General features: G+C 41.0%; 1 protein-coding gene across 5 annotated transcripts in view; it reads left to right on the forward strand.

The window, feature by feature from the left end:
• CUNH10orf90 (chromosome unknown C10orf90 homolog) overlaps positions 1-11,753 on the forward strand; it is a 62,202-nt gene that overhangs the window by 19,304 nt on the left and 31,145 nt on the right. For all 5 annotated transcript variants that reach the window (XM_042817673.1, XM_042817668.1, XM_042817672.1 and 2 more), the window contains exon 2: positions 10,864-10,952. In XM_042817673.1, the coding sequence (XP_042673607.1) occupies positions 10,864-10,952 (89 nt within the window). The remainder of the gene's footprint in view (positions 1-10,863; positions 10,953-11,753) is intronic.

Consider the following 11,753-nt stretch of genomic DNA (forward strand, 5'->3'; position numbering starts at 1 on the left):
GGACATGAATCTCGTAATGATCTAATGTTGGATTCAGTTGGTAGGATTTCAATAATACTTTGTAATTACTTTGTAAATACTTCAGTTGTAAGAATGGGGCTTTTATTCCCAGTTCTCCTGAATAATGCAGCACTCTCTAGAATCAATACCTGTGTATACACATCTGTTTATCATTCTCACTAACCAAATTACATGAATGGATCATGGTGAACAAGCCACAACATCTTTAAGCTCCAACAGGAAAATAGATGTCTGTGGCTTAAAACAAATGGTGCTGGTTTGCAACCCTGCTCATGTCCTCATTGCAGGGCTGCTGTCATTGTGCTCTCATCACAAATTCATGCGTGCCCTAGCAAAGGGTAAACTGTCCTCTGTTTTTCCTTTGGACTAAAAAGTCAAGATGACTTTTTTGAGTAGAAATGAAAAAATGTCTAATGCAAACAGCTGAATAATAGCTTAAACCACTCCCTGCCCAGTAAAACAGTGGAAAGCAGTAGAAGTAACATCAAATAACCCAATAAGGACATCTACCCTAACCTGTCAGCCCACAACATTAAGAAATAAAGATTATGTTGTTGTGAAAGGGGAACAGAGGGCACGTGCTTCTTGGAGAAGCGAAATCTTTCATTTCTAGGAAGGGGTATAGTATAGTCTGGTGAAAAGTGAAGTGCTTCACTCTCACGTCTACCTGCAGTGTTTCTGTATTGTCTGGACAAAGGGCAGAGAAGGCTGAGAGTTGTATTTTCTAAAGGATTCAGCTACCAGGTAGAAGGTACCCATATTAACTGAGTCCACGTGACTGGCAGTGAGTAACCCGTGGGCACAGTGTGTGTGCACGTCCTTCACTAGAAGGTCATGTTAATAGTTGCAGCTTACTAGAGGAAAGTACAGACTGTTCCAAAGGTGTTTTTTTTTTTTCTCTAGTGCTTTCACTTAGGGTTAGAGAAGGCAAGGATGGAGAGTCATGCTGCATGGTGTGATGGTTCCACGGGGAACTAGCACAAAACAAAGCATGGAGGCCCTGAAATACCAATGATGTGATGACCACAGCAGTCATAGACTCTTATGTGGAGTCTTATGTCTAACCCGAATTTCCAGTCTCCCCAGTAGAAAATTCCACCCAAATCTCTCCTTTGCCAGGGTGTGTGGGCTTGTAATGGCTCTCTGCCTAAGGATGAATCTCCCCCATTGCACAGAGGTGCTTGCTCTTGGTCTGAGGTAGGGCAACACATGGTACACAAGAGCCATCCAAACTGAGCATTGCACTGAGCGAAGGGTGTATCCTGCATGGGAGCTCTTAGCATCCCTTTTGCTAATGCTCTTTAATGTCCTGTAGCTCATTCTGCAGCTTCTAGTGGGAGAGTTTAATGGTAGCTAATGCTGGAGAGAATGATAGTGGTGACCAAGAGGTTTTTGAAAGCATATTCAGCACAGTCTGTCTTCTCTAACTGCTGAATGTGAAGAGACTCTGGGGATCAATTCTCATCCCAGAGCACCCGACAGAAAGACTGCAATTGAGAGGGGCCAGCATTTGGCTGGGGAGCTGCGATGGATGCAGAGTGCTGCTGAATTATGTAATGGCTTATGCACTGGCTGTGGATCAGAGTTGCTGAACAGAGCAACTGTAGGACAAACAAAGTGGTGATGGTAATCATCCATAACAACTTAATTCTGCCCTTGGTAGATGGTTTCTTCAATGTTTTGTTATACTGGCCTAAGCTGTTCAGTTATTGCTTCGGGCCACATTGTTCCAGGTATCCTCTGCAGTAAAATGTAGGTTTCCAATGCTGTGTCTATCATAGGAAGACAGCTACTCCAGCTATGCTATGTGACTTTAAACAGGGCAGATGTTGTACGTGATTATGTCTAAGGTGCAGCAGTGCTGAGGTCAAACAGCTGCAGTATCATTAGGTCAGTCTTCAGAATTTCACTTTATGGTTTTGAAAGTTCTCTCAGATTCCATAATCTTTGCATGAGCTTTCTGTATTGTTGGGTTGTTGTTGTTCTTTTTGTTTTTGTTTTGTTTTGTTTTAAGAGAATGGAAACGAAAAGATGAAATTGAAAATACAGGCTACCAAGAAAGAAGTGGTTTTGTGAGGAACAGAGCTGATGAAGGCCATGAGTCAATACTGTGAGTCTCCCTTTGGTGCTGCTCTTTCCTCCCTGCATCTTCTCCATATCCCATTTTATCTGTCCCCAGTGCTTGCCTGCTGCTCCTGGACAGGATCTGTGCTCCCTCTGGCACTGTGGATAACATCAGTGGCCAGTAGGAAAGTTTGTCAGTCAGTTGTGAGTCAAAGAGAGGAGAACCAATGCGCTTCTCTCTGGGGTGGCCTCTTGTTTCCAGAAAATCATTTCATCTATTTATTTACTTACTTTTACAGTGAGATAAGTTATTGACCCTCCTGTTACACTGGTTGAAGCAGCCCATGAGATCCAAAGTCTGAGGTTGGACAGATGGAAGGACTGAACGTAAATCAAGTTTGTTCTGAAAATCAAGTTAAAACTGGATCCAAGTAGAGGGTACAGTAGAGAAATGTTTTGTTTTGTCAGCTTTATTTATTTTTCTGTTACTTTCAATTTATTCATGGGTAGTAATTATTTAGGATAACAGACAGGTCTTCTAAAACATAGGGACAAATTTCATGCAAGCATAATTGTGCCTTGCTATCCAGATATGTATTTATGGATGTAGGTATGTGAATGACTTTATTCATAGGAGTAGCTCCTGGGAGACAACTACTGTGAATATAACTACTCGCATTTTGAAATACTTCCCAGATTGGTTTTGCATCAAAAGGTGTTGGGGAGTTCATGTGCGTGTTATGAATGTAACACCACAGAGCAGAGAAATTGCTGCAAATAAAGCAAAATGCATTTTCTTACCCATCTGTTGCAGATCTGATGTTGGTGAACAGAATAATTTGGTGGAAAAGCTTTTAGTTGTGCGCAAAAAAAAAAAAAAGACATATACAAACAACCAGGAGTTTTGGGTTGTTGCTAGGCAGCAGGTTGTTTTTACTTGGGAAAGCCACTGGGTCTGGCTGGGCTGCTGTGGCTTTGGGTCCATGGGTGCTGGTGGATCCCAGTCGCACGTGTTCTCATTCAGGTGATGTCTGCTGCCAAAAGAGAGCCTGAAAACTCTTAATGTCATTACTTGCCAACTGGTACTTAGGAGACACTAAAAGTTAAGGTTAAATTCTGCACCGTCCATTTTTTTAACTGAAAGACTTTCTTTTATTAAAAAAAAAACCAATTACCAATTATCAATTCTGCTGAACCTAGCAATGCCCTGTTTTCTCTTCCAACGTGTTTCTGTTTGAATCTCTAGAATGATCTGTGTTTCTAAACCTACTGCAGAGGAACTCAAAAAGGTGATCATCATGGTCGAACAAAGCGTGAAAGCGTGGTAAAAACACTCTGTAAACAAAGATTTGTTTTACTGTCCCCTCAAAAGGTAAATGTAGGTATTATCTCACCAACTGGAAAGTTTTATGTGGTAGAATAATTACCACATTCAGTTGTGTGACGCATGGTTAGTGCTGAGGCAAGTCAATGGCGGCTGAGAACAGTGGGAGCTGTGTGCTCTTAAATTATGTAAAATAAAACTATTTGCTTCATCACTGAGCTAGAGCCTTGGAAATCTAATGTTTTAGGCTTTGCACTTATTTAAATCGTAGCTATTGTGGTTTTCATCCTCTGAGCACTGAATTTTTCTTTTAGTTCTAGCCTACTGCATCCAGTATAATCAAGCAGTTTCTGATGTCTGCAATCACATCAGTTAATGCGAATGACTTTCCAGAAAGAAATAATATCTCAAGTATTATACGAAACTGAATGCTTCTATTATACAAAAGTAACATGAAATGTCTGTATTAAATCTGGCATGACTGGTGCTGGAACTGAGTTTAGTTCCATTGTACAAACCTTTTAGTGTCAAATTTGGCTAGTGCAAACATCCTGTCTTTTTTGTTGTTGTTTTGGTTTTGTTTTGGAAACAGAATTGGACTAATATAGATGTGCATTGGAATCAATTATCTTGATATCTTGACAAAAGTATCTGTACCAACAGCATCTATCACCACTGTATTAAGAGTATTAACAGGAAAGAAAATCAATAAAGCAAAATAACCCGCAGCAAGGATATATATAAAGTCACCAAATGCATGCATAGCAGATAGTGCACAGGTTTTCTGTTGCCAACTTTACAGTTTTCTATCTTAAAGTCATGCTCTCACAAAAGCAGGCGAGATGGAAGAAACACTGAATTACCTCTAGCTCCTATTATGCATAAGATGCTTTAGGCAAATGCTTATAATTGCTACCAGTTCTGAGTAACACCAGTGGAATTTTTATTTAGAAAACTCATTTATGCCTTGTAAAATTTTGCGTATGTTATGACCTCTACATGAATACACATAATAATGCTGGAATAACTGCTCATAAATACACTTTTTGGCTACAATACTGCTTTTCCTTTGTTTGCTTATGCGTAGTATTTGTTATGTTTACAGTCACTGAAGGATTTTTTGGCTGTCTTAAACATTCTTGTGCCTTCACAAACGGACGTGGTCACTAAAATATGGATGCCTTGAGAAAACACTGGGAAAGAGACTTTGAGAATGGTAGAGGGTCCCTTCTAGACCTCTTTCTGTATGAAATGATTCTGTTACTTACGCCTTATACTGACATGCCAAATAACAGTACAACAGATTCTGTGGGAAGACTTTTCTTGGGTGGGGGGAAGCGATCAAACCACAGTTCTGACAACAAACCAAAGTTGTCATCACCCTTACGTGTTGCTGGTGCTTCCTCATGGCTCTTACCTCATTTTGGGGATAGAGCACCTTGTACTGGAATCAGACTTGAAAGGATTTCTAGTAGAGTGTCCTCATCTCCTAAGAGGGTTGGTTGGTTGTTTTGCTTTGCATAATCCTCTTTGGAAAACTAGTCAAAATTATATAAAGTATCCACTTCCCAGAATCCCAGTGAAGCATATGGACAGCATTGCTTTTCTTTTAGCAGTGCACAGAGGGACCTGTCTGCCAGTCATCAGAGTGGGAAGCCATGGAGCTTTTAGGACTTTGCTTCTTATTTAACCAGCACTGGGGAGCTCAGTGACTCACTGTATCTGAGGTTCTTCCTTATGCTCCCACAGGAATGAATATCTGTGACGTTTATGACATTTCTTCCATTTCTGCAATGAAAGTGCTGAAGAAAAATAATGGAAGAGTATGATTTTGCTATTATGTGATATTATCCTTCATCATCATCCAATCCAATTCTCCGCGCCTTAGATATCCCCCCTCTAATAACTTGTCTTTGAGCTTCCCCATTCTATTCCTGCTGTATTTTATAAAGATCTCTGAAGAGCTCCAGTAGGGAGCTCCAATGCCAGACCGTCTTATTTGGACTGAAGAAGTGGTATCGACGTCAGTTTAAATCTTCATGTGTGCTCCCATTTGAGTCTTTGGCCTGAGTTATGCCCACGCAGTTGGGCTTCAGCAGGTCTGCTGCTTCCGGGAACTGACATTTGTTAGTGTAAGTTTGTGCTGCCAAGAGAAACCTAGAAATGCTTTTATCCCTGTACAACTGAAAATTAAAACTGCCTCTCCCTGCCCCCTCCCCATCCGCCCCCCCCCCAAAAAAAATACCCCACAACCAACAAATAGATACAAAACGAACAAAAAATCTTGGTGGAGCAGGCCAAAACAGAAATGAGAAAGTAAAGAACGTGCTTCGTTAGCTCTGTGTGTGTGTTTGTGTGATGGATGTGCTGGGGGAGATTCCTCACTTTATTAGGTGAAGATAAAGAGTAATAGCAGCGTATAATGAAAACAAGATATTTTTCTCTTATGCATAGGTGTCAAGATATAATTCCTGTGCTCTTTCTAGCCCCCTGATGAGCACCTTGCTTCTAATGGCACGGATAATGAGAGATTTACGACTTCTGGCTTTTTGATAGCAGACCAGAACTCATTTGTCCGTTCCGTGGTGGATCCTGTAATCATATCTGCAGGCAGTCAGCTACAGCTTCAAGGTGTGCAAGCAGGGAAAGATAATTCAGTTAACAAATCTCATGATGCTACTTCTAATAGAAGACAATCCATCCTGACATCTTAAAAAAATATTTCTCTATTTTGTTTACATAATGAATCCTGTTCAAACCAAAATGATTTCAGGCATTACTTAGTCTGATTTGAAAACCTTCCCAGCACAGCTACCTTAAAATACTGTTATCTTTGTACAGCTGCATTAAAACGCTTTCTTTTGTGGCAGTGTACTTGTTTGTATTGGCTTTGGCTTTTTTCACTGCAAGAAAGATTTCAAGAAAAGAGCTGGCAGCGCCTTTCTCTCCCTTTAAATCTCTATTGCATTTTGACCCCCATTGTAAGTAGGTGCCTGGTACTTGTAAGAAGAGTGCAGCGAAAATACTGTAGCGGGACTGATGTACTCTCCCTCTGCCATTCTCTCTTGATGGGTGAGTACAGCGTGGTTTCTAGCTTTGTTTGAGCTTTCAGGGTGGCAACACGTGCTCCTTAAGTATCTTCACTTAGGAAAAAATTGCTGTCTGTTCTTACATGAAGGTAGCAGAATGTCAAATCCTGAGGAGATGAAAATGAGGTGTATTTTTATGAGAATACGTGAAGGAAGTAAAATCCATGTGTGGCTACGAGGTCACCTTCCTTCCCATCCATGCCTGCGCCCCATCTTCACTGGGATGCCGCCCTCAGACCATCCACAACACAACACCTCACCTCCTCCTAGATCTTAACATCACTTCTGAAGTCTTAGAATAATATCCCTACAGGATGGTGTGACTGTGCCCATGCCAGCACCTTCTGGAGACGCATCACGCTGACCACTTAAAAGCAAGCTCAACGTTCTCCAGCAGATCCCCTGTAAATCAATTTAATATCAGCAGGGACATGAGTACAATGAGGGATTTTCAACACTTATCCATCTCTCCTTTTAGTGCTGTGCCTGTGAGCTGTAGCTTGGTTGTTGGAGATTTATTTTAGAGTTGACATCTCTCTGCAATTTTATGATATTGTTTCTTTATGACACATGAAGAAGACCAGGAGAAGCGGATTTGGTTCTGGTGTTTATTCTGACTTGGCTTTCATCTTAGGCATTTCTATAATGTCTGGTAGTTTTTCTGGATGACTCACTTCAGATTTCAGGAAGTGAATAATGATCTCTTCCAGCCCTTACAGAGAGGGAAAGCAGTGAATCTTTAATGATGACTTTGTTTTCCTCGTGGCTTCCTCAGGTATCTGAATTAAATAACCCATAGAAAAATTCAAATAAATACAGTGTTTTAAACAGAAGGAAGTATAAATAAATGCCTTCAAGTTGGTTTTAACAATATGGTTTATCTGAAGATAACTTAATGTAGGAATAATATGTATCAGGAAAAAAAATAGGCTTAAAAATGTTTTCAGTTATGCTGAAGACGTTGTGTTAAGTGAGTGATTGCTCTTGTGCTTGGCCCTACAGTCAAGCCATCAATGTCCTTTAGCTCCCAGTCAGTCCTGAGGGGGAAATCTGAGTCTCTTTGGGTGACTACTGGACCTAGGAGGAAGCCCAAGACTCCTCGGAGGTCTTTTAGAAGATGTGATAAAGATCTAGAAAAACAATCATTTTTCAGTTCTCCCCTTCTTGCACCACTGTGTATGTTCTGCAGAGCTGTTTTATGGCATTTTGAGGGAAGTTCAAGGAGTTCATTTTGAGGTGATGCTGGTGGCACAGACGGGACCTCAGACGTGATCAGCATGGGTCTTTGAGCAGAGCAGAAGAGATCAGAAGTGCTGACATGAGTTTGAAATTTGTCAGCATATGAATAGTAAATGAATAAAATATGCAACTCTCATGACAAAAACCAGAGAGGAGGCCAGGACCAGCTCTCTAAAGTGATTCCAGCCCTTTGTGGTGTCACACTGGCTGTCACCAAAGGCCACCCCAGCACAGCAGCCTGCAGGATCTCCAGCAAGGACCTGAAACAGTGGCAAAATGGCGTTACATGTTGCTTGTTTTCATGTATGTCTTGAACTTCGTGCAAAATCATTTTTGGCTGCAGACCAGAATGTCTTGTGTGTGCTAAATAATCGCAGCGCACTATTTTTCACCAGCACCCTCACCTTTGCAATTTATCTGCAAGCTGAGCTCTGAGTACATATTTTCTGAATCATTATCTGAGCTGGCTGCCAGTTGGCCTGAGGCAGACATCCAGGCACTCGAGACTGGGAGAATTGGTTCCAGCTGCACTCTGTAATTAGGAAAACCCTGGTCTGTAGCCGGATGTCCAGATGCCTTGCCAAGGAGTATATCATTAGGTTCAACAAAGAGTACTGGGGGCAGGGGACTGAAAACAGCGAGGGTGCAACAGGACAAAGTTTATATGCCAGTGTTTGCTCCTTTGTTTCTAATCACATCTCTCGTTTGTAAGCTGGAGAGGTGGGTTGCAGTGGGAAGGGGAGGTTAAGCAAATCCTCAGGATTTCAGCTCAGAAATAAGTTTCTCATGCTCCCCACAGAGATGGAAAGTATTTGAAATGCTGTTTCTTTTATGCTTTTGCATCAAGGAAAGACTGAACTTTGCGTTCTTTGTGCAACAAGAGTTACAGTGCAATATGTTTTGTCAGCAACGAGAATTTGCATGAACATTCTACTTGGGACACAGCTAAACCCTTGTGCTCCCCAAGGAGTTGTCATTACAAACATAGATTCAAGCTCTTTTGTAAGAGTTTGTTTTGTTTTGGCGATATTAGTTAACAAATGTAAGGCTTCTAAGATGATACTTAATATTGGGGAAAATGACTGGACCTTTTGCCACCACTACCATTTATTTAGTCTCTTTCAGCAATCAGATTGAGTGACTCACCAAAAATCTGGGAATTTTGAAGAAACAGAATATCTGTAGTAATATGAGAATATTATTGCACAGCATAGGGTACACAAGGCAATGTGAAACTCCCCTCTGGATGATTTAGCAAAGAAAATACATACTTCCTTCACATCTCCAGAAACATCTACTTTTTTGAAGTTAAGCAAGAATTAACTAATATATTTCAAAATGTCTCCGTGAAATTGGAAGGTCTTACCTAGAGATTATCACAGGAGTTTACTTTAAGAATAATTTACAGATTACACATAATAAACTGTTGTGGACTTTGATGACTTGTTCTTGTTGGACCCTGTAGAATTCAGTAATTTCTCTTCTGCTGAAAATACATTTGAATGAACTTCACGAAAGACCATCTGGCAAAACATGGCTTTCTGGGTCTGATTTATCTCCAGCCAACCTTTTTGAGTTCTTTGCACACTAGTTGACATCCACAAGTTGATATTCTCCTGTTGTAGCTTCACAGCTCCATTTGAGACAACTGTGGTTTTCTTACCGTAAAGTGTTTGAGGAAAACGGTTGATAGCAAAGTTTTTGCTTTAATTACATCTTTTTTTTTGCTTTAATTACATTACGCTTTGTTTCCGAAAACTCTAAATTCCCTGATGTCTTGCCTTAACTCAATCCAACAATTTCTTCCTTGTCCTTCTCTGCAAGTTATTTCCTATTTAGTTGTTTAAAGGTCGACATTATGAATGTATCCTCATGTATTCACCTGGGTGCTGATATGCTGGCTGTTCTCTTTCCATAGAGCCCACCTAGCAGTTACCATCTCTGCTGCAGCACCTCCTTTTCACCATGCATCTCAACCATGAGGAGCAGGCTCTGATGGTGTCTCTCTCATCTGTTTTGCCGGCAGTTACTGTGATCTTGTTCACTGCATTTTCATCCGTTTAAACTGTGTTATTTCTTTGTGAAAATAAGTAAAAGTGCACTGAGCCCTCCATTCCAGCTACTTTCTGGATTCCTTTTTTTTCCCCCTTTCTGTGGCCAATGACTCCAGATGTTTTCTCTGTTCCTCGGGACTTTCTGTGGCTCAAGGAGAAGAGCAAACCTCTTTTTTTTATTTTCCTACCAGCTATGTGTACATACAGTGGCATTGGTGTTTTGGAGCTGTATCAGCGAAGTGCTCCTTTAGTAAAGGAGAAAGTTCATCAATCAACCTGTTCTGTGATTGCTGTCCCATGGTGAGACTTCAGGACAGACCTGACATGTTCCCCCTCTTTCGTTTCTACTCTTTGTAATGTCACAAAAATTCAGTTCAAATAGAGAATTTTTGGAAATTAACCTCCAGAGGTTATGTTTATTACCATATGGGAAGTAATGTCATTTCTAATTAACGACTGACAGCCAATGCAATGCACCATTGCAGTGTCCCGGATTCTGTGTTACATGGTAATTAATTTTTGTAAAAAGGGTAAAAAGAAGCTTAGAGATTGATATCATAGGTAGGATATCATCACTGAACTGGAAATGGCGTAATGGTATTTCTGAGTATTATTCAAAATTACTGCAGTTCTTTAAATGTTAAGACAACTCAGCCCAGAATAGAGGAGTCTTATAGCATCCAGTCCATGAACGTGCTTGCTTGTGTTCTCAGGTTCTGCAGATCAGGCAGAAGGGAAGTTTGTTGAAGCCAATTCCCATCTCCCCTACTTATCCCACACACATGCCTTGCGTACAGGTGAACCAGTGGCTGAGAGATACAAGCTGTGCTCAGACCTGTACAGGTTGTGCAGCTGTCCCCAAATGTGTCTTTGCAAAGCATCCTGGCAGTGCCCAAACTCCTCTCCTGAGAACAGAGAAATGTGATCCTTCCTATAACCAGCTCCCAGGACAGGCAGATCACTTACCAGAACGCTCTCCCTCCTGATTGCACTCTGCTTAAAGCCACACTTTATCATCCATCTCCTCCAGGACACCGGTGATAACATTTCTTTCCCTGTGTTTGTTTCCTAGGAGCAGCATGGAAGCAGTGGGGCAGTAACAGGACATGCACAGGCCAACAGCAGGAGAGTGCTGTGGAGAGAAAACCAAGCTTTGCAGAGGTAGGATGAGTAAATAACAGGTGGATAAGAATCAGCAGAAGGCGTTTAGATTTAAAAACAGATGCTGGACGCTGAACAGTGTGTTTAGGCTTGATTTTTGTTTCCCTGTGCTCAGCTTACATAGCCAAAAAGCCAAATAAAATGATAGCTAAAGAGGCTGTGAGTCAGTGTGCTGTTGTTGGGGGGAAAAAAAAAAAAACATGTTTTGTTGGGGAAAAAAAAGTAATAAAGACCTCCCAGGGGTTTAAATCAAGTAGTATCCCAATTACCAGTGCTCTGTCTCCGATGTTCCCAGGATAATGCCTGAGGTTTTCTGTTCACCACAATTACTTGGTGTAAGTGCATGCTTTTTCCGCAAGATGCAGTGAGGCTTGAAAACTCCCAAAGAACATAGAATCGGTTGATCAAACCTTAAAGATTCACTTCTCTGCCAAAGGTTGGGAGGAGGGAACAGTATGTTTACTCAAGCAGCAAAAGAAGTGAATTACCTAAAATTTGTATCCGAAGCTAATAGAGATAAGTTTTGACATGTTTTTGGACTCTTGCATGAAGTTTCCATCTGTGCAGCCCTTAACAGAATAAATAAATGTCATATCAGCTGCTACAGCAAGTGATGCCTCCACAAAATAAAGTGTATCGAGAAACCTTCTTCAGGGCTCGTAAAAATCTCAGGGAAGTCGAGAGTTTTAGAAGTCATGCGAAGGTCTTAAACCTATAGGTAGAAGTAAATGCAGTGCAGAAAACGTAAGGCAAATGTTTTTGCAAAGAAGGAAGAAAATGCCTTCCCTGGGGCTGTGAAAT

Source organism: Centrocercus urophasianus, unplaced genomic scaffold, assembly GCF_019232065.1.
Source record: "Centrocercus urophasianus isolate 14NV4802_14NV808 unplaced genomic scaffold, USGS_Curo_1.0 seq_17, whole genome shotgun sequence".
Taxonomy (NCBI): Eukaryota; Metazoa; Chordata; class Aves; order Galliformes; family Phasianidae; genus Centrocercus; species Centrocercus urophasianus.